General features: G+C 40.0%; 1 protein-coding gene across 3 annotated transcripts in view; it reads left to right on the forward strand.

The window, feature by feature from the left end:
- The window catches only part of LOC100561113 (protein regulator of cytokinesis 1), a 38,767-nt gene extending 15,371 nt beyond the window's left edge, over window positions 1-23,396 (forward strand). For 2 of the 3 annotated variants that reach the window (XM_003223351.4, XM_008114585.3), the window contains 10 exons: window positions 4,099-4,263; window positions 8,344-8,496; window positions 9,616-9,763; window positions 11,216-11,352; window positions 12,558-12,653; window positions 14,162-14,305; window positions 15,331-15,423; window positions 16,099-16,182; window positions 19,049-19,150; window positions 23,141-23,396. In XM_003223351.4, the coding sequence (XP_003223399.2) occupies window positions 4,099-4,263; window positions 8,344-8,496; window positions 9,616-9,763; window positions 11,216-11,352; window positions 12,558-12,653; window positions 14,162-14,305; window positions 15,331-15,423; window positions 16,099-16,182; window positions 19,049-19,150; window positions 23,141-23,215 (1,197 nt within the window). In that variant the 3' untranslated portion in view covers window positions 23,216-23,396. The remainder of the gene's footprint in view (window positions 1-4,098; window positions 4,264-8,343; window positions 8,497-9,615; window positions 9,764-11,215; window positions 11,353-12,557; window positions 12,654-14,161; window positions 14,306-15,330; window positions 15,424-16,098; window positions 16,183-19,048; window positions 19,151-23,140) is intronic. The other variant, XM_008114584.3, reaches the window with a different exon arrangement.
- Window positions 23,397-23,796: the final 400 nt, after the last annotated feature.

Raw genomic sequence — 23,796 nt, forward strand, 5'->3', positions numbered from 1 at the left:
GATGGGTTAGTATGTTGTCCGATTGAAAACTAGACTTTAGTTGTAGAAACGCCTCGTGAGCTTCCCGCCCCCACACAAATGGCTGTTTCTTGCGCAGAAGCTGCGTCAAAGGTACCGTGAGCTTTGCAAAATTCGGAATAAACTCCCGGTAGTAATTAGCGAAACCCAAGAACCTTTGTACATCCTTCTTAGTCTTCAGCTCCTGCCATGAGTTGACGGCGTCAACCTTATGTGGGTCCATTTTAAGTTCCCTACCTGACACTACATGACCTAGGAACTCCACTTCAGGCACATGAAAGACGCACTTGGAAGCCTTGGCGAAAAGCCCATTAGCCCGCAGTCGGTGCAGAACCTGCTTGACATGTTGACGATGTTCTTTCTCGTCCTTAGAAAAAATCAAGATATCATCCAAATAAATCACTAAAAATTGGTCAATTAGGTCCCTGAACACATCGTTCATGAACCTCTGGAATACCGCAGGAGCATTACAAAGCCCAAAAGGCATGACTCGGAACTCGTGGCATCCGAAACACGTGTTAAATGCCGTCTTCCATTCATCCCCTTCCCGTATACGGATTAAGTTATAGGCCCCCCGCAGGTCAAGCTTGGTAAAGACCTTAGCCCCTTGCACCCTTGATAACAGTTCCGAGATTAAAGGGAGCGGGTACCTATCCCGAATGGTGTATTTGTTTAGGATCCGATAGTCACAGACCAGCCTAAGTTCCCCAGTCTTTTTGGCTACAAAGAATACTGGTGCCGCAGTTGGAGAACTAGATGGGCGAATAAACCCCTTGGCTAAATTTTCATCTAGAAACTCCCGCAAAGCTTGCCTTTCCGGTACAGTCAAGGCATACAGCCTCCCTGCTGGCAGTTTCGCACCTTCTGCCAACTTGATGGCGCAATCATATGGCCTGTGCGGTGGTAATTTGTCCGCTTCTCTTTTACAAAATACATCAGAGAACTCCCCATACTCAGCAGGCACTCCCTCCATATCAGAATGAGTAACATTTAGAGTGCAACAATCCTGCCTCTTTAAGATCACTTTACGTGTTGCCCAATCTACTTGTGGGTTTACTACAGCTAGCCAATCCATCCCCAGGATCACATCATATCTAGGCAAGCTCGTAATATCCCACACAAACGTTCCCGTTACTCCCTGCACCTCCCACGTTACTGCTGAGGTTTCATGGTTAACCACCCCAGTCTCCAGCAGTCTCCCATCTGCTCCTTCCACCCACACGTCGCATGCCTTGCGCACTCTAGGAATGCCATGCTTCTTAGCAAACTCAATATCTACATAGGAGACCGTAGCCCCTGAGTCCAGCAGTGCCAAAGTAGAAACAAGTTCCCTTCCCCCAACAGATAATGTAATGGGTACGAAAACATGCTTCCTCCCCTCAGTTGACTGCTTGAGGAGCCCTAGTGCGTTGGACTCACGTCGCACTAGGGCTGGCCTTTTCCCGAAAGCTGGGAAGGTTTCACATTACAATTTTTGGCAAAATGCCCAGCATTCCCACAGTACAAACACAAGCCCAGCTGCCTCCTACGGCTCTTTTCCTCTGTAGACAGCTTTTTAAAGACCCCAAGCTCCATGGGCTCTTCCCCCATCACCACAGGTGCCCTGGTTACATGCATGGGTGGCGCACACATTGCTTTTGAGTGTTTACGAGCCTCGAACCTTGCGTCTAAACGCAGCACCTTAGCTACTAAGGCGTCCCAGCTTTCAGCCGGCTCCAAGCGTGCTAATTCATCCTGGAGCATATCACTTAACCCGGCAGTAAATAAAAGCATGAATGCATTTTCCCCCCAATCCAGCTGGTGGCGATACAGGTTAAACTTATTTAAGTAATCCAAAACAGTCCCCTTTCCCTGTTTCAACCGATACAGAGCCCACCCAGCGTTCTCCGTGCGGAGAGGATCCCCAAAAGTATCAGTTAACAACTTTTTGAAATTATTCAAATTGTCCTTGACTGGGTCATTTCCCAAAATTAAATTAGTGGCCCATTGTCCTGCGGGACCGGTCAACAAACTCAAAATAAAGGCCACCTTGCTAGTGTCTGTAGGAAAAGCATGAGCACTGAGCTGAGAAAAATAAAGCTCCACTTGTGCCAAAAAGGTTGGCAACTTGCACCTGGTTCCGTCAAAGCGTTCAGGAGTCAAAACATGTCCTTTCACAGCCTGAGCTGTTTGGCTAACGGTAAAAGCCGTTTGCAATTGGTCTACTTTGGCCCTTAACTCATCCATCGTCTTCCTGACGGGTTTATTGCTGCAATAAACTTTTTATGGGCGTTGGGCAATCTGTCAAGGACAGAACGCCACAAGATTCAAAGTAACAGAGTTTATTAGATTACAGAACTCAAAAATGCCCGTAGAACACAAGGGCCAGGCAGTTTTTGCCTTTAGGAGCAAAAAGGGGCAAAAGTAAATGTTCAAAAGATAAACCGGATTAAACCGGAGTTTAATCCGGGTAAAAACAAACTGCTTGCTTCAGCCTGGGTATAAACGAAACGAAAGCCAAGGAACAAAAGATACAAAGAATGCAACTAATTGGCAGCAGATTCCTCTCTGCTGCCAACACTGTGCTTAGAGTAACTTGCGTCGCTCCCCCACACACACAGCAGACAGGATCTCCGACACGAGTAAATCAGCCAAGGATTGTAGCAGTTGAGTAGACCAGTTCCGTTCCGTAGATCAAAGCCAGAAGCAGACGTTTGTAGTTTTTCCAAGTCCAAGAAGGGGGGGGAAGACAAGCCGTGGTCAGTTCAGTCCGAGTTCTCAAAGCAGGAGATGGCGTCCGTCAAGAAGACGACGGAAGGTCAAGCTAATAAGAGTAAGCACAGGTTTGCACAAACAAATGCCCACACAATCCCTCCCGCCGTCTGACCCTGGATTCCAATCAACTTACGTCACAGCACAGGAAAGCACACAAGTCTTCAGGGAAGCGTCCCACACACACACGGATCCCAAGCGTTTGCCCAGATTACCTTGCCCAACGCAATTTGCAATTGCTCTCAAGCCCCATTTTATGCCAGTTACAAATCTTCATCACTGTCAGCTGTCCTCCTTAACCCGGGCGTTTCCTCATCACTTTCCTCGTCAGAGCTGGAACACCTCTGACTACGCCCAACAGCATCTCCAGCTGTGGATCCCGTCCCATCCCTCCAGCTAAACCATGGGTCTAATCCTGAAGGTCCCCATTCATCTTCTGTCCCATCATGGCCAGTGGCACCCACTTCCTCCCTTACCCGAGTCCAATCCATCTCATCCTCCTCTGAGCTAACCAGCCCCTCCTCCATTCTCTCCGTAAACCCTTCGAAAGACTCCTCGTCAGATGGTGCTGCAAATATGTCTCGCAGTCTTTTTCTCTCTCGCTCCTCGAGAGTATCTGACTCTCGAGGAGTCTTACGCCCACGTCTGTCAGTAACAGAGCCATGAGGCTCAATCATAACAGATTGAGTACGTACTTGCTATGCATAAGAGGTAGCATGTAGTTACATATAAAACTACATGTGAATATTTTTTTATAAATCTAGATAAGATACCTTTAGATGCCAACTTTGTGTACAGAATAAGCTTCCCTTTTCCAGAATTCCTAAATCTTCCAAAATCTGAAATTGCCCACCTGAGATAGTGGCATCTGAAGCTTCAAAGTACACAGTTGTTGATTCATGCACACAATTGTGTTAAAATATTGTCAGTGAAATTATCTTCAGGCTGCATATATAAGATACATATAAGCAAATTCCCAAGCATTTCAGGTAATCAACTGGTATTTGCTATCATACACCTCCAGAATCCTTGGATGTAAATCACAATTTTGGGCTCCAGGGAAACAGTTTGATCTTTATGGCCTAGTCTGATATGAACATACAAGTCTACCATAGATATAAATGTTGGAATTTACCCATATTTATGGAAAAATATCTTGAAATCATTAAGAATTTCTTTGGAATACTCTGTCCTGAACTGATATATTTTCTCTTTCTGGAATAGTAGCTGAAACACTTTTGAAGCTCTTGGTAACTTAAGCTTAATGACAGCATTAAAGTTTGCCTGTTCAATCTGAAGCTATTTAAATTACTTGAAACATTTTAATAGGAACAACGACAGGAAGAATTTGTTCAACTAAGAGAAGAAATAAAACAGTATAATAAAGAAATTGGACACATCCCAGATGGCACGCTGGAAAATGAGATATTGGATGAAGAATGTATGTGCCTTACAAAGAAGAACCTTGAAGATATGCGTAAACTTCTTCATCAGGTTGGAATTCTGAATCTAAAATTTTTTCACTCAGATAGGTGAAACTCCTGTTCAGGTTGTAGTGCACAAAGCACAAAGTAGATGCATCTGAGAAAGTGTAAGACCTTTATAACTCCCACCCCACTTGCTTGATAAAGATTTGTGCTGTTCTAGGGCAGTCAATATGCAAGTTGTCAATCTGTTCCATATTTTAAGATTCCAAGTCCCTAAATGTGTCTAAATAAGCAACAAGCAAGCAAGATAATCTGATCTTTTTTCTCTGTTTTGTTTGTGTCACCTGTGTGAAACCTGAAGGTCTGCCATTTCCTTTGAGGTAGAATAGTTAACTGAATCTTTGAGGATTCTTATGGAGGTAGCAAACTGGTGACCATTCTAAGCCTTCATGTCTCTTCTATGGCATTGTCTTGCATTATATGCTTAGGGGATAGGAAGATCTTAATCGGATCTAGATGGACATAGGGAATGCATTTCTTTTAGTCATCATCATCCCATCTTTTTGTCAAATCTGGAACTCAAGGCCTTAGAAAATTAAAGTAAATCCATGACTTTTCATTCTTCTGGGCACTTATTCTTTTGATTATATGTTTTATTAACTATGGCATTATAAATATGCTTATACTAAAAGCAAGTTCTTATGTTCTCTAGTCAGTTCTTTTTGCCATGCTTGGTGCGTTTCAAAATTTATTTATTGCTTCTGTGGGAAAAGCAGCCAGAGTTATAGTCTCCTATTCTTTTGGGCCTGCTGCTTTGTCCATCTTAATTTCAGCACTTGTCTCTGATTTTAATTTTTTTTCACCAATATAAAAACTGTGCCAATGCATTGTTCATAAAGAATTACTTTATTGCATTGTCACCTTAACCGTCTTAAAAATGAATTTATTCTTTGAGGTATTGTTAGAACACAGACTCCTCTTAAAGTGCCACACACACAAGTAGTAATAAGTGTTTATTAACTGAAGTTTAGAAGTCAAAAAACACTTAACTTCAATGTTATAAGAAAAGGAAAACGTTTCTGCAACAAATAAAGCACTTAAACGGAAGCAGAGAGATAATCCGGATTATCTAGCCTAATAATCCAGTTTAAACACAGTCAAAACATTCCAAAAAGCAACCGCCACGCTATGCTGTGGCACAAAGAGTCAGGAGAGAACTAACTACTTTCAACACGAAGCCAGGAGTAAAGCCTGAATTCAAAAGGCACAAAGGAAGCCAAAACGCCAATTAAAAGGGGCAAGCGCTGTCGTCAAAGGCAAGCCAAGTTCAGGAGCCAGTGGAAGCCAGGAACGTCAAGCAAGGAACGCCGAAGTGGGAGTAAACAAAGCCATTGTCAGGAAGCAAACCGGAGTCAGGAGCCAGAAATGCCAAGCCAGAAACGCCGAAAAAGGAATGCCAAAGCAGGGACGCCAAAGCAGGGAACGCTGAAGCAGGAGCAAGCGATGTCGTTGTCAGGAAAAGAACCGGAGTCAAGGAGCCAGAGACGCCAAATGGAACGCCAAAGCAGGGAACGCCGAAGCAGAATCAAACGATGTCGTCGTCAGGAAACAGTCCGGAGTCAAGGAGCCAGAAACGCCAAACGGAGATGCCAAAGCAGTCGTCAAACAGGAACGCCAAAGCAAGAAGTAATCCGGATTCAGGAACACATGAAGCAGTACAGCCAGGACCCAAGGAGACAGGCAGCAACAAAGCAACGTCCCAAAAGACACCTTGCCTTCTGCAAGGCAATAGTTCTCCAAACTCTACTTTTAACTTACTCGTCGGAGTCCAATGCTGATGAGACCTCTGCCCTTTCCTTATTAATCGCAGCTGATCTTGATCTTGTTATTGGACCTTGCCTCCCATTCCTCCAGCACCTCCATCTCTGTTCAAGACTTAGATCTCCCTATGTCCTAGGAGTATGAGAGGCTTGCCAATCCCCTGATGCAGCCCCATGGGCTGGCTCATCATCAACATTTACTTGAGTCCAGTCAGCACTCTCCATCTCACTCCCAGACCCATCATTCCCAGAGAATCCCTCAAAAGCCTCCTCATCCGTGGGAGCAGTAAGTATGTCTCGGATCTTTTTCCTTTCTTTCCTCATCCGACTCCTGCTCTCGAGTAGACCTTTTGGTTCCTCTACTCTGCGAAATCATCATCTAGTATGGACTCCTCATCACTAGAAAAGTCTCATCCTCCGAAGGAGCCATAAGTATTTCCCGGACCCGCTTTACTTGTTGTTCTTCATCAAGCACCTGCTCTCTGTTAGCCCTTTTTCTCCTTCTAGCTGTTTCACCTGTAGAATCATTACCGCCCCTTGACCCAACTACAACAGGTATATCATGCTAATCACCTAGTGAGGGAGTGTATGCTATCTGTACAAAATTGAAAAGTTCTGTTTTTAAAATCTGTATAATGCACACAAACTGAATATATATGAGTATAGTCAAGGAGGGTGGTGCCAAAATGCCTGTACACTTAGCTTTTTGTATCCATGGATCTACATTCACAGATTCAATCAACTGTGTCTTGGAAATATTTGTAGTGGGTGAGGTGCAGAATCAAAAAAAGCAAACTTTGATTTTGCTGTCCGCCAAGTTTTATGCTGATACATAGCCATGCTTCTGCTGTAGCTTCCTGCCATGTCACAGATTCTCAGACTCTCTATAACACTTGTTTGAGTTATTTACCATTTTATATAAGGGACTTGCACCCGGAGGTTTTGTTATCCATGCTGGGGCCTGGAACCAAACCCCAGCAGATACTGAGGGCCCACTGTATCTCTAAGACTCCCCTGCAGTATTCAGGTAGCAGTGATTAGCAGTTGGTGTTTTCTGTTGGTGTTTTCGGTCCAGTGATTATGTAATAATATCAGCCTGTACTTGCACCTCTGTGGGCTAGACAAAACTACGGTTAGATGGATCTGTAATTGGCTAAGCGAACGAACCCAAAGGGTGCTCACCAATGCGTTGTCTTCATCATGGAAAGAAGTGACAAGTGGAGTGCCGCAGGGCTCCGTCCTGGGCCCGATTCTGTTCAACATCTTTATTAACGACTTAGACGAAGGGTTAGAAGGCATGATCATCAAGTTTGCAGACGACACCAGACTGGGAGGGATAGCTAACACTCCAGAAGACAGGAGCAGAATTCAAAACGATATTGACAGACTAGAGAGATGGGCCGAAACTAACAAAATGAAGTTCAACAGGGACAAATGCAAGATACTTCACTTCGGCAGAAAAAAATTGAAATCAAAGATACAGAATGGGGGACACCTGGCTTGACAGCAGTGTGTGCGAAAAGGACCTTGGAGTCCTTGTGGACAACAAGTTAAACATGAGCCAACAATGTGATGTGGCAGCTAAAAAAGCCAACGGGATTCTGGCCTGCATCAATAGGGGTATAGCGTCTAGATCCAGGGAAGTCATGCTCCCCCTCTATTCTGCCTTGGTCAGACCACACCTGGAATCACACTGTGTCCAATTCTGGGCACCGTAGTTGAAGGGAGATGTTGACAAGCTGGAAAGCGTCCAGAGGAGGGTGACTAAAATGATTAAGGGTCTGGAGAACAAGCCCTATGAGGAGCGGCTTAAAGATCTGGGCATGTTTAGCCTACAGAAGAGAAGGCTGAGAGGAGACATGATAGCCATGTACAAATATGTGAGGGGAAGTCATAGGGAGGAGGGAGCAAGCATGTTTTCTGCTGCCCTGCAGACTAGGACACGGAACAATGGCTTCAAACTACAGGAAAGGAGATTCCACCTGAACATCAGGAAGAACTTCCTCACTGTGAGAGCTGTTCGACAGTGGAACTCTCTTCCCCGGACTGTGGTGGAGGCTCCTTCTTTGGAGGCTTTTAAGCAGAGGCTGGATGGCCATATTTTGGGGGTGCTTTAAATGCGATTTCCTGCTTCTTAGTGGGGGGTTGGACTGGATGGCCCATGAGGTCTCTTCCAACTCTACTATTCTATGATTCCTTTGTGCAGTATTGGGTGTAGATTATCTTTTCCTTGAGACTGCAACTTGAGGTTATACATATTTCATGGTCCCTCTTACTGTCGTCTTCATGGAACTTCTGTATAAATTATTGTGGACATGCCTTTGTAGTTGCAGACAAAAAAGGAATCCCTGACTGCTTCTAGGGCTGTTCTAATGAAAGAGGTACAGCTTCTCTGGAACAGACTACAGTGGCCAAAGAACAAGTGTGACGAATTCCTAAGAAAAACAAGCAAATTCTCTATTTCCGAAGCCATCAAGATGGTAATATGAATAAGAATTCTGATATCATTATTCCATACTAGGCACCCTAATAGATAAACCTAAAACCATTTTTGTCACCACAGCTGGGATTGGGATGTTCAGATTATACCCCCCCCCCCAACAATGCAGGTGGTTATAAGTTGTTACCTAAGTTTCTGTGTGTTTGCATGCTTAGGGTTTGTTTTGCTTTCAATTATTGTAGTGTTCCGTCACTTATTGTGGGGGTTATGTTCCAGGACCACCCACGATAAATGAAAATCTGCAAAGTAGGGACGCTAGGCTTCTCCATAGGGAGGGAGGGAGGGAGGGAAGAAGGGAGGAAAGAGGCAGGGGAACATGGCGCCAATTGGCCAAGACTTTGTTGGATCCTTCTTAAGATGATTGCCTTGTAATTTGGCAACAATATGCCAGTGAAACACATATCTTAATTAAAACCACACCATTTGGGAACTCTCACTTAAAATAAGTATTTTCATACTGTTCTAAATATGACAGTATGTAGGTAAGAGTCACCTTAGCACCTTCCTGAAGTTTTTTTTTTTTGCTTTAATATACAAAATTAAAGACCCAGTTCCAAAGCAGTACATGTCATGATGGAAAAGTGTTACAATTACATCAGAAGTTGCAAATGGTTTAATGTGTTATCGGGTTTTACTAACCATGTTATAAATGCTTTATGTGCCTTCCATCTGCTGCACTAGGAAAGGCATCTGGCAGTAATCATTTGAAACCCCACCCTTTCAAGCGGTAAGAGTTTCATTTGTGGGTAGTTCATAGTTGCAGAGATAGAGTGATTCCAAATTCTGCCCATTTTTTTTGAAACACTATATATTTTGTGAATGGTCCTCTTCCAAAACTGATAGAAGATGGAGGACACAGAAGAATTTAAATTTACTGTGGGAAAAGTGAGCTTCAAGTTGGAAGCTCCGTTGTACATGAATGTCTCTTGGTATCAAGAAGGCATTAAAATTAATAGAGATACAAGCATATCTCTATGTAGTTCCTTCACTGCTGCAGCTTATACAATATTAAGCTTTGAGTTTTGTGAGGATAACAAAAGCAAGGCCTGTACTGTTAGATATAATAAGTTTTGCTTTGTGGCTGTCTTGTTTTGTTTAGTGGGAAGAGGAGTTACTGGTCTTGGAAGAACAGAAGAAAGAACACCTCAAAGAAATTACTTTGAAAGTCAGAGAAGAACTTGATACTTACTGGAACAAATGCTATTTCTGTGGTGAACAGAGAGCTACATTTCAACCATTTTATAATGGTAATTTCTTCTAACGTGTGTCTTTCAACTATTGGCACAAAGGCATATTGGAAATAACAAAGATGTGTGGACAAAGATATCCCATCCGAATTTCAATTTAAAGATCAAGAGGGTAGAATAATTGCATTAAAAATAACAATTGGAGTAAAAAAGATCTTATTATGCAATATATAGGCGCCAAACGGTCCCAAATCCCACTTTGTAAAACTTTTGAGAGAAAAGATAGGTCAAGCCAAATTCGACAATTTAATCATTTTTCGGTACTTTTAATGGAGTCATGGACAGAAGAATAGATAAGACAAGCAAAAACAAAAGAAAGAAGAGAGATACAATAAGTATTCTCCCTAGAAATTTTATACAACTTAAAGAAGAATATGGATTGGAAGATGCTTGGAGGGAGCACAATCAAAACCAAAAGGATTACAGATTCTACTCAAATAGACACTTAAGTTGGTCTAGGATAGAGATGATTTGGATTTCCAAAATATTACTCACTAAAATAGATTGTATTAGAATTTTAACAAGAGACTTATCAGACCATAATGCAATTGAAATGATAATAAATAAAAAAAGACACAGATTTGGATGGAAATTAAATGATAAATCTAATCAAATCAGAAGAAGATAAAACCAAAAATAAAAATATCACAAAAGATTATTTTGAAATAAATGATAAGCCACATATTAGAGTAGAAACTATCTGGGACGCGTATAAAGTGGTAATGAGAGGTCATTTAATATAACAAAGAGTGAGAAAGAATAAACTGAAGAATCAAAAAATTAATGAGATTAAAAAAGAGATCGAGTCTATAGAGGAAAGTCTAAAGGATTTTTCTGGTTGTGTCTTTGAAGTTGAAATTGCAGTTACAGTTTGTAATTGCCCAAAAATATAAACTTCCTTGAAACTTCTTAGTTTTTAATATTCACTCAGAGATTTTTTAAAAAACCAAAGTCGTCTTTGAAAAACAACATAGCTTGTTTAGTCACAAACATTTTGTATTAATTCACCATACAGGCACATTTCCTATTTAACTTCAGTTATAGATAGGATGTAGCTTCTCTGTGTTGAGAAAACAGGGTATCATTCTTTATCAATAGTCCTTAGTCTTCAGGTACAGTTGTACTTACTGAAGTCCATAAGTCATGCTTCTCTACTGAAATCCAATCTGTACAATCCATGTCTATAACTTCTCCCACACCAAAGAGGTACAGTTAATCAACATACATAGAATACAGGCTAGAAAATATATACATTAACAAATAAATAGTGAAAGGCTTGGGAGGTTGCTATTTCCAACAAGGCATTGCCTACATGACCAGTTAGTGATTTTATGATTTGATTCTGAAAGTATTTTTTTGGATGTGGAACAAAATGCTATGAGGTCCTGGAGTGCTGTGTCACAATGGGGGACACTATGATCCTTTGTCATGCACATTTTTTTCTTATTGTAGATAATTATTCAGAAGAGTTGTTGAGTCTGCATGATGAAGAACTTGTAAAAATTAGAGCTGTTTATGAGAAAAACAAATCTCTGTATGAAAGTGTTCAGAAATGGGAAGCTATCTTAGAAAGATTTGTTGAACTGGAGGTGAGCATTATTGCATGCTTGTTATATACATTTTACTGTTGAAGAGAAAACTCAATACTGTTTTTATACTATATTTCTTCAATTGTAAGAAACCATCGATTGTAAGGTGCACCCTATTTTCAGTATCACCACCAACAGAAATCCTTAAGATACACATGCAATTCTAAGACCCACCCTCATTTTAGAGATATTTATATAGGGAAAAAGTGTGTTTTAGAATTGAAGAACTATAGTATGCTAGTGTTGGGAATAACATATTGATGTGATAGCACAATTATAGACAACCCAAAATTTAGACACATCCAAATTTGGACTTCAGTCACAATGAAGCACTTAGGTAAAACCTGATAATCAGTTGCTGTGAGTTTTCCAGGATGTATGGCCATGTTCCAGAAGCACACTCTCTTGATATTTCGCCCACATCTATGGCAGGCATTCTCAGAAGTTGTGAGGTATATTGGAAACTAGGCAAGGGAGGTTTATATATCTGGAAGGTCCAGAGTGGGAGAAAGAGCTCTTTGTCTGCTGGATGTGGGCGAAACGTCAGAAGAGAATGTTCCTGGAGCATGGCCATACAGCCTGGGAAACTCATAGCAACCCAGTGATTCCGGCCACGAAAGCATTCGATAACACATCCAGTGGGATGTTTGATCAGACAGGTCAACTGAGACAACTTACTGAAACACATTCTCTGTATACCAGGCCTCTTCAACCTGAAGCCATTCATCTGTCTGGGCCTCCAAATCCCAGAAGCCCTAGCCAACTTGCTCAATGGTCAGGAAGTCTGGGAGTTGAAGTACAAAACAGCTGGAGAGCCACAGGTTGAAGATGCCTGTGTTACAATGCTTTATATTCTTGTGATTGTCCAGATGTTGGCGGACTGTAGCTCCAAGTATTCTTTGCCTTTGGGTGTACTGGGTAGGGATTTTGGGTTTTACAATCTAACAGTATCTACAGGACTACAAAATGGCACTTGAAGCCTCCCACTGTACACAAATGTGCCAAAAAGTTCTTTCCCAGTTTCTATGGAAAGTTTTCTGCATTTGTCTTCCAAAGTGGAAGCACGCAATTGTACGGCATCACTTCAGCCTGTCCATTTGAATGGAAAATACTTTGACTTGTTCTGGCAGGGGTTTAGAAATTGGCCCCTTGCCTGATCTGTAGTATGTAGGCCTTCTATGACCTGTTCTGTGTCTTACGTTCAGAAAAAATCAGCAGACCCTAGCAGACTTCTAAACAGAGGGGGTAGCTTACTCAGAGATGAAAAGGAACGATCAAAGATTCAAAAACAATTGTTAAAGGTAAGCACCTGGACAATTTTGTGTGGTTTCATTTTCATTGGGATTTTTTGTTATGGCACAGAGCTGGTAGAAGGAACAGAGGTTTACCATTGTAACATGGATGTCTCGAAAGCCAAGGTGATTTTTCACTATGACATAATCTTATCACTAAAAGTGTCTTTTGTTCATGTAGAGCAACACCTGAATATGAGATCCATATGATATGTGTGTGTCAGAATGACTCTGTCAACAGCAAGCTGAGTAGGAACTGTTCTATTGTGTTTTGAGTAGGGCTTTGGGTGTTTGTTTTTAGGTTATCTGCTTACAAAGATAGCAGTAAATACTATTCTAAAGTAGAACATTGAGTAATATTGATAGAAAGAAGAGGATACATTTGAATATTAGGTAAAACCAAAACTTATAATGAATGCACCATCATGCATATGTATGGTTTCTCACTTACTCCCACTTTTTTTTCTTTTTTTTTTTCGTGTCAGGAGCAACCAGAGTTGCTTCTGGAGTGAGAGAATTGGCCGTCTGCAAGGACGTTGCCCAGGGGACGCCCGGATGTTTTGATGCTTTACCAACCTTGTGGGAGGCTTCTCTCATGTCCCCACATGGAGCTGGAGCTGATAGAGGGAGCTCATCCATGCTCTCCCCAGGTGGGATTCGAACCTGGCAGCTTTCAGGTCAGCAACCCAACCTTCGAGTCACGAGGCTTTTATCCCCTAGGCCACCGTAAGTAGTAGTAGTAGTGGTAATAATAATAATAATATCCCACTTTTCTCCCTAAACAGGACCCAAAGCGGCTTAAAATATTATATAAAAGACAATACAAAACAATATACATATGTAAAACAATAACCTATAAACAAATGTTCAATAAGAAATAAACATATTTAAAAACATTTGTCTAATACAGTTATTGCAGGCAACTCAATAAGACAGATGGTAAACATTAGCACGGCTCAATGACGGTTAACCTTGTCATTACAGCTAAGCGTCTTCATAAAATGCTTGTGTGAACAGAAAGGTCTTTAGCTGCTTTTTAAAAGATGTCTGGAAAGAAGCTGTTTTAACCTTCTTGGCGAGGGAGTTCCAAAGAGTTGGAGCTGCCACTGAGAAGGCCCTCTCTCTCATTGCCGCCAACCACATTTCCAATGGTGGTAGCAATGAGAAGAAGGCCTCACTAGAAGATCTTAACGTTCGGACAGGTTGGTATGAGTACAGATTATACAAGTCACAGATCTGTAGTGTGACAGCCACTCTGTCTTATTTGATATTCGGGATTCACTGGGGGAGAGACAAGTCAAATTTGTATGTCTTAAGTGGAAAGCCCGCAGGGTTTTTTTTAAGACATTCCCATTTGCAGTGTGAGCAGTTGGACAGTTAACCCCAGAATTAGTTCACTTCCTATAAATTATAATTCAAAAACCATTCTGAGTTACTATCTTCTCTGGAAGTGTCCAGTATGGGCTTCTTGAAATTGACCAAATGACTGATTTTTTTAATTGCTTCTCCAAAACTAGTTGGAAGAAGAACTGAAGAGAAATATTGAAAACTGGGAGAAGGAAAATGGCTCATCCTTCCTGGTTAATAATCAGAGGTTTCTTGATACAATGGCCCAGCAATTGCAACATCACAAACTTAAAAAAGATCATCAATCCAAAATAGTAAGTATTTGCACAGGTAAGTTACTTGAAGGAATGTAGCAGCTAATTGCATGAAAAATCATTATGTGTGAAAGCAGAGGTCCTTGTGACATCTGTTTATACAGTAGTATTGTACCTTATTGCCTTTAGTTGCTTTTGGTCTGGTGTTTTCTCTTTCTCCAGGTTGCTTCTGCTGAGTTAGTCAACTAATTGAACCGCAGCCAAATTCCAACCATTTAGAGATTAATTTTGGCTAGAATATCAGGTCATCAGCATTTTATGTCAAGTAGTGCAGAAGGGGGCATGTGATCTTAGCCTTATCTCTTAATCTTCAAATAATAATTAAGGGGATTGGTGTCTGTCCCCCCCCAAATACAGTAGAGTCTCACTTATCCAACGTTCTGGATTATCCAACGCATTTTTGTAGTCAATGTTTTCAATACATCGTGATATTTTGGTGCTAAATTTGTAAATACAGTAATTACTACATAGCATTGCTGCGTATTGAACTACTTTTTCTGTCAAATGTGTTGTATATCATGATGTTTTGGTGCTTAATTTGTAAAATCGTAACTTAATTTTATGTTTAATAGGCTTTTCCTTAATCTCTCCTTATTATCTAACATATTCGCTTATCCAATGTTCAGCCGGCCCATTTACATTGGATAAGTGAGACTCTACTGTACATTCATATGACTGAATCTGGCAAATAGGTTAATCTGCCAACTTGTGTTACTGTTTGTAGCAAACAGCATCCTTCATTTTAGTGCATGAAAGTGGTCTTTATTCAGCCCTACAGTGGTTACTGTTAAAGGTTTAAATATGGTCTTTAAATATGTGTATGTGGGGAATTCCTAAAGGCATTTTTGTACTTTATTACCTCCCCCCAAAAGGCCTTCTCTTTTGAAATGTTTATCTTTCGAAATGTTTGGTTATTCAGCAACGAAGGTTGCAGTGTTGCTTGTCATTTTCTAAACTGACCGACTTCAGAAAGAAACTGATGCATTCGTTAATGTTTATATAATGGTTGTAATACTGTTTTTCAGTCGGTGAAAAAAGAAGAATTTGCAACTTCCAGAAGAACTGTTAAAAGACCTGCAGAAGAGAGTACTCCAACTACTAGTAAAAAGACGTGTAAGGTAAAGAATTGCATATCTGCCTGATATATTATCTGGCAGAAATAGGTTATATCTCTCCAAACTGAAGTATTCTGTATATAGATTATCAAATGCATAAATAATTTAGCTAGAAAATACCATATTTAATCTCATTATATTCACACTTTTTATCCCCCTTTTATCGAAAAAAGGAGGTGCGACTATTACATGATGAGGAAAAAGTCAAACCATGAGCATAAAATAGATCAAAACACACCATTATAGAAACATACATCAAACACGGTACAAAAACCAATATATAACTGCAATAGAACTTTTACAGGTTTACAGATTTGCATTTCAGTTACGCTTGGAAGTGAACTAAGAGTCCCACAGATAAAATACTGTGGCAATAAGATTCAATTGCCCAGTTTCAGTTAACTGTCTGACTGTCCTGTTTTGTTCCATCACTATTTCTAGACCCTTTCCAAAAGCAGCCCCACATGCAATACATTCCAATAGTGGTTACCACTGCCTGTCAATCTAAAGCCATGAGTGGAAGTCAGGTGATGCTTTGAATTCCAGAGGTTACTCTGATTTGAGATTATATTTGTAATTCTTAGGATATTTTCAGATATTTAAGTCTTGTTAGAATTCATAGCTAAATATGCTGCTTGTTAAAGTCTTTTAAACTTAATTTTTAACTGTGTTTTGTAGGTAGCCTCTAGCCTAAAAGCATTCAGCTGCAGCAATTTATCAACAGGAACTGCTGTTGGTGGCAAACAGCCATTTCAAGCAAAGGTGGGTGAAGCTAATCAGATATTTCTGTTTGTCATGTAATTGTCAAGAACTTGAGATGCTTGTAGGAGATCTTGAAATAAATTGAGGTTAAGTTCTGAGAATTGTGAGGATTTGAACAATGTACATCCAGTGCTCACCATAGAGATATGTTGGAGGAGCTACAGGAACTGTTTTCTAAGAATACCTAGTTTCTCCAAGCACCATTTTATGGTTGACTTCTGACAGAATTTGACTATAGGTCTGGAGTACTTAGAAATTCCTAGAGATGTGTTATCTGCGAGGTTTTTTTTTTGTGTGTGTCAAAAGCGGCTTGAGAACATACTGCAAGTCGCTTCTGGTGTGAGAGAATTGGCCGTCTACAGAAAAAATGTCTAGAAGATGCCCAGATGTGTTACCATCCTGCTGGAAGGCTTCTCTCATGTCCCTGCAAGCTAGAACTGACAGGGAGCTCACCCTGTCTCATGGATTCAAACTCGCAACCTTCAGGTCAGCCGGCACAAGGGTTTAATCCAGGGGTCCGCAAACTTTTTAAACAGGGGGCAGTTCACAATCCTTTGGACCGTTGGAGGGCCAGACTATGGTTGGCCACCGAGCAATAATAATAATAATAATAATAACAACAAACAACAACAACAGCAACAACAACAACAATAAAAAGAGGGTTGGCAGAGACCCTTTGGGCCATTGAGTCCAATCCCCTTCTGCCTTTGTGCACCAAAAGCACAAGCACAGAACCCCTGACAGATGGCCACCCAGCCTCAATGTTAATAATAATAATAATAATAATAATAATAATAATAATAATAATAATAATAAAGAGGGTTGGAAGAGACCACTTGGGCCATTTAGTCCAACCCCCTTCTGCCTCTGTGCACCAAAAGCACAAGAAAAGCATACCTGACAGATGGCCACCCAGCCTCAATGTTAATAATAATAATAATACAGGGTTTTGGAACACAATACTCCTGACCTTACAATCGTGTTAAAAAACAAAGTATAGATTGTCGATGTTGCAATCCCGGGTGACAGCAGGATTGAGGAGAAACATCTGGAAAAGCTGTCACGATATGAGGATTTAAAGATCGAATTACAAAGACTCTGGCACAAGCCAGTCAAGGTGGTCCCAGTGGTGATCGACACACTGGGTGCAGTGCCTAAAGGCCTTGGCCTGCACTTAAACTCAATCGGCGCTGACAAAATTACCACCTGCCATCTGCAGAAGGCCACCTTACTGGGATCTGCGCGCATTATTCGCCGATACATCACACAGTCCTAGACACTTGGGAAGTGTCCGACGTGTGATCCAATTCAACAGCCAGCAGAGTGTCTGCTGTAGACTCATCTTGTTGTGTTTCTAATAATAATAATAATAATAATAATAATAATAATAATAATAATAATAATAATAATAATAATGGGTTGGAAGAGAAGAAGAGACCTCTTGGATCATTTAGCCCAACCCCCTTCTGCCCTTGTGCCGTGGGGGCCAGATAAATGGCTTTGATGGGCCGCATCCAGCCCCCGGGCCTTAGTTTGGGGACCCCTGGTTTAATCCATTGCACCACCCCAGCTCAGTGTTCTCTTTCACGCTTGGTGTGTGTGTGTGTCCATGCCCCAATCCCCACAAAGATGCAGGTCCTGCTGTATTTAGTCTATGTCTGAAGCTCCACCTGGTATGTAGAGGCTGACATGCAAATAATGTCAATCAGCTCTGACCTAAACGATTGAATCAAGTGGAGAACTAAACAATGCCAAAATAACTGTGAACTTATTGCTTACCAAAAAAAATTATTTCAGTGCTCTACTTATCTCTTGTCTGATTTGGACAGTAGCAATTCACATCCCATGCTCTCTGAGTCAAAATCTCATTATTAATATTCTAAGCCCCCTCTCCTAATGTAATCTTCAGTCTAAAAGAAAGAGAATGTGCATATAGGCCACTTGAGGTGCTACATGTGGGTTTGCTGGGTTGAGATATTATGGATAATGCAGTTTAATCTTTTTGTTCTTACTTAAACAAGCATTACTTGTGTGTGCTACTTTGTGAAAGCTAGCTTTGAACAGAACCCTACATTTATAGACCTGAAAACAGACTGTGTACTTATGTAGACATTGTCACTGTCCTTTGAAAGCAGGTGTATTTTCCTTTTGTCTCCGGAGAATACATGCAGACAAGCAAGGTCTTGATATCCCCGTTCCATATGAGCCAGACCTTAGGAAAGGTACATTTCTGAATAGCAACTCTCATGTTGACTGAAGGATTCTGGAGTTGTGGTCCACAAATAACTTGTTCAATTTAACGAGAACCATAACAGCGAAAGTGAGCTTTCTTTGAAATGGAGGTGGGAATATTCTGCTCCTGCTTGTTTTTTTCTTGGAATTAAAAACTTTCCTTACACACAGTCCCCACTTACTAAAGGTTTTCTGTTGGGTTGGAAAAATATATACATGTGCAACAAAGGTACATTTCCCTTATGCTTTCTGTTTGTTAGAAACAAGTCATGTTACAGCATGAAAGATGAAACAGTTTTTAAAAGGCAGAATTCATTATACAGGTCATTCATTTTTCGATATTTAAGAGAACAGTGAGCTATTTTCTAAAATATTGCCAAACAATATGGAAAAAGCTACCTGAAGAGTGAAAAGAATCCATGTTGGCTAGTCTGGATGGAGGGATGAGATGTGAAAATATGTGAATTTAGAGCTTCACTTAGTGGAGGTGTTTGTAAGCTTTTGTATGGTATGGAAATTGCTATGTACAATTAGCTTTTTCATTTCACCTCATGGCAGATCCATATCATATTGGATGTTGTCATATTTCATGTAATATGAGACAAGTAGGTGTATTTACAATTACATTTTGCAGATGCCTTACAAAAGTGTACGTCCAGAACCCCCCAGGCAGCTACCTTTAGAAGAGTGCAAAGAAAGCAAACCAACCCAGCAGCCTAGTTATTCAGATTTCATGGTATGTCCTGTTTCCTTATTGCATAAAATGATAGGAAATAAGTGGAAGCTGCTGAGGGGAAAATTCAGAAGCAAAATACGTAGTTTTGTTTCCTGAAATGCTTAAAGAAACTAGCCAAAATAAATGTTTGACATCAGAGTTTAAATGCTTTCACAGTATTGCTGTGCTTAGGAATGGGTTTAATTGGAGTGTAGGGTTTCTATAAATCTGTTTTGAAGAGCAGACAATCAAGGATTATATGGTTGCTTTCCATTGTGTGGTGGTGGTATCCTGTCTGGTGGTAGTTCTATAAATTTCATTTACTAGTGGATGCAAAATAAAAGCTACTGCTTTATTCTAGCCTTCAGTAGGTTGTGAGGTCTTTTATTGATTCTTCTGCTTGGTGAGGGAAACTTGCTTTAAAGATAGTGAATAGTGAAGGATCATCTATTACACTTAATAAGATGTTAAATAGTAATTCGGGACTGTTGGTCCATCTCTAACCTCTGCACATAATTGATTGATTCTACGAAATCCCATAATCATTTCTATCTTAAGTTATTGGTATATTTCTTTTGTATGTAATTGGCATCCATTCATTTGCCCCATCCTCTTATTGCAGAAAAGTTGTGTGATTTTGACTAAATTCTGGGGGTTTCCTTTGCTATCATTACCTTGTTGGAAAATCAACAATTCAGTGCCCATTTTTGAACCCTCTCCTGGTGAGTTTCACCTTATGATGTCCTGAATTCTCTTTTGTTTTGGGTTCCATCTCTGAGCCCTCCAGTCCTTTGATCATATTTGTATCTTGTTGATGTTTCCTGCTATTATTGCACCGCTACAGTGTCTTACTGACCTCTTAAAATTATCCCATTTCCGCTTGCTTGTCAATCTCCCTTGAGCTGTGTTTGCCAAACCACAAAGCAGCTCTGTTCTCCTTCTTGCTTGTACAGTCGGCCCACCATTCATCATTTTGATTACTTGTGAAACCCACCGCCTTGCAAAGTTGTTGAGTTGAGGGGACTGTTTAGGAAACATACTTGTTTCTGTTATGCTTAGGGAGAAATTCAGAATTATAGCACGCAGGTAAGAGGAGGAGCTAGCCCTGCGTTACTTCACTTACTAGCAGATTCATTTGCCCTTCACATGTTTTACAGATCTGTTTAACCTGGCAAAGAAAAAGGAATACTTGTTTTTTTGTGCTGTTTTTCGTGGGTCTGTTCTGCTTGATATCCCTTTCTTGGGCAAAGATTTGTGATACATAGGCAAAAGAAGTAGCTGGCCCCATGCCACTTCATTTGCCCCACAGATTGGGCTCTTCTTCCTCTTTTTCTGTGCTATGAAACTCTGTTTTGCTTGGGCAAATGAAGAGAAATACGGGGCAAACAGAAACAGACAACACACTGGAAGAGGAGGAGGAACCAGATCCTCCTCCTCTTCTGCTTTGCTGTGTATCTGCGTACTTACTTGCCCCTCCTCCCCGTGCAAGTTGAGTACCAGCTGTACTCCTTGTTGCCACTGAAGTCTGGCTCTTTCCAGGACTTTTTTTTTCGTGTCAGGAACGACTTGAGCAACTGCAAAATAAAGTCTATCCTTCCATAACAACTATGATGTTGATGACACCCTTGTTGTATTCTGCCACATAAATATCCTATTTTTATAACTTCTTCTGAAATGTCAGCTTTTTCTGTACTGTCTAATCTCCCTCATTTTCTTTTAGCAACACTGTCATAAATCTAGTCCACTTTCTGTTTCCCTATCTGGCCTGAATACTTAACTTGCAAAATTTACACCAGGTTCCTTAATAATTTAAGCATTTGCTTTGAGAACTTTTCAGATCTGCCTGCCCTCCCACCTTCTGAGTTATTTAAAACATTTACGCTCCTTTTTTCTACTAGCTAACCTTCAAGTGAGCCTGCAATGTAATTTAAACAAACTGAGAACCAGCCACACAATTAGCCCAGAAAATCAATCATAATAGCAGAGAGAGAAAGAAAGAAAGAAAAAAAAATAGTTTTCCCTGTAAGGCATTTGTGTCAAGAATAGAGTAGGCCATTTTAAGACCTTTCAGATGCTGGGCTATAACCCCTGTATTCCTCATCATTAGACATGAATAGAGCTGATGGAAGTTATGATACATACAGTAATACCAGGAAGGCTGCGGTTCGCTCTATTTAATCAGGTTAGTGGGGTTTGGCTTTAGATAAAAAGCTTGTGGGTATGACGTCTGCCTTTAAAATACTCTTTAACCTTTCCCCAACCTCAGAATCACAATTTCTGTTGGGTTGCAATTTTCATTATCCCCAGTCTGCATGGCAGATAATCAAAAGTAATAGTTGTCATTCAGCAACATCTGGGGACCCAAACTGGATGGAAACTAATGAGCAACAACCACTATGTAAAAATACAGGTGGCCCTCTGTATTTATGGATTTTCCACCCATGGGTTCAATGGCCCTATGAAGGCAACCATGAGCTGACGTGGCCCTCGATGAAAATGAGTTTGATACTCCTGCTCTAAGGGCAGTAACGTTTTCATAAAGTTTACTGCTCAAAGGGCAATAAACTTTATGAAAACAAGCATATTCACAGTCATTTTTTGAATATCCTGTTATTAGGCCATTCAAAGGTTTCTAGATTAACGGCCACCTTTCTGATAGCACCTAGAAACAAACGAAAAGTTATTGAATATTTCTTGAAACGTCTTTCAAATGTTTGAAAAATGTTTGAAAAACGTGGGAGCAGGGGGACAATGAGAGTGCTGTGTTTGACTATTTCATAATTGTTAATATCTTTGTCTGATGGCTTGTTTGAAAGCCTTCTCTCATTCCATCTCTTACTGCTTTCCTGGAGCTGTCATCTCCAATTATTCTGTAGGTTCCACTTTCAGATCCTTTACATTTCATACATACTCTATTCTTTGCTCAGTTTGATTTAGACCCCTCTTCTTGTTGTAACCTTTCTGCAGTTTTATTCCATCTGGGGTTTAGAATATGCAAGAGCAAATATTTTAGGTTTACGGTAGTTTGCTGACCCTTATTTATATAATGAAGATTTGTTTTTCATAAGTTATGCTTTTGTACCACAAGGGGGCTCTCTAGATATTTTGATAAAATACTGGTGACTTCTCGTTTTTTGCCCTTTTTTGTTGGCTCCTACTTTTATGGAGAAAATGAAAAGTCCTTTCACACTGCTTGCTTTAGAACATGCAAAGAGATTTGTGCAAAAAATTAGTACAGTAGAGTCTTGCTTATCCAACGTTCTAGATTATCCAATGCAGTCTGCCTTTTAGTAGTCAGTGTTTTTATAGTTAATGTTTTCAATACATTGCTATGCTTTGGTGCTAAATTCACAAATAAAGTAATTACTACATAATGTTACCATGTATTTAACTGCCTTTTCTGTCTATTTGTTGTAAAACATGATGGTTTGATGCTTAATTTGTAAAATCATAACATAATTTGATGCTTAATAGGCTTTTCCTTAATCACTCCTTACTATCCAACATTTTTGCTTATCCAATGTTCTGCCGGCCTGTTTATGTTGGATATGCGAGACTCTACTGTATACTGGAAAATTTTCACCATTCAATGTTGTATTTTGATAAAATACATTTCTGTAATAGAATTGCAGTCCTATGGTTGGAACCATAAGGTAATATATTTAATAGTAGTGAAACAAACTTCAAAAATGACTAGAGGAGAAATTAAACAGGAAATTAAACTACCATCATTCAAAGACATTCCAATTAAAAGTCTGAATTACTACATTGAAATGTGTTAGAGCACAAGTGATAGAACCTTCAATATAGTTGGGGTTTATTCTTTCTGTCAGCATCTTGGGAACTAATATGATTAATAAATTAATTATTGGAATATCAGTTAAAAGGGATGGATATTGAATTTTAGATATAAGTGAATGGGTGTTCCATAGGTCTGTATCACTTTAAATCCGGCAGTAATTTCCATTTTGGCACTTGCTATTGAGAGATATCCCTGTTTCTATATTACAGAAAGAGTTGTCAACGAAGTCAAGCTGCACTGGAATTATTTTTAATTCTACACTCAAGGAGAACTTTCCTGAATGAACCAATCAATCATCTCCTCCTGATAGCTTGACTGATTGGATAAATTGACATTCAAAATATATTAAAATAATAAATGCTGTCTGTACAGTAATTATATTTTTATTCTTGTAACTTTTTCTATAAAAATCACTTTTGCTATCTATGCTTTTGTATGTATTATGAATAAAACATCAAACATGAAGACTGTTGCCTTTTTGAAGAAAGTTCTGCAGGCAGACTAGTAACGAAGAAGATGAAAGGTTTTTGGATTCCATCAATGTGGTAGAAAGTCAACATGTAAATTTATTTTGACCAAGCGGTAATTCAAAAACCACAGTAGTAAAGGGCAAAGTGGCAAAAATGAAGATGAAAGCTAGATCAATATTAAGATAAGAAGCAATCTTGTCTTTATATTTTGAGCAGGTCAGAACATGCAATATTCACAGGATGTGCATTTTATTAGGTTATGCATTGTATTTTCTAACTATTTGAAGATGGTAAAATTCATAGCTGAAAAATGTGTTTCTATTACTAATTGTTATGAAAATAGTTGATTCCTATAGCATGTGCAAACAAGCAGAATTGTTTGATTTCAACTCAGT

The sequence above is a fragment of the Anolis carolinensis genome, chromosome 2, assembly GCF_035594765.1.
Source record: "Anolis carolinensis isolate JA03-04 chromosome 2, rAnoCar3.1.pri, whole genome shotgun sequence".
NCBI classification, from domain to species: domain Eukaryota; kingdom Metazoa; phylum Chordata; class Lepidosauria; order Squamata; family Dactyloidae; genus Anolis; species Anolis carolinensis.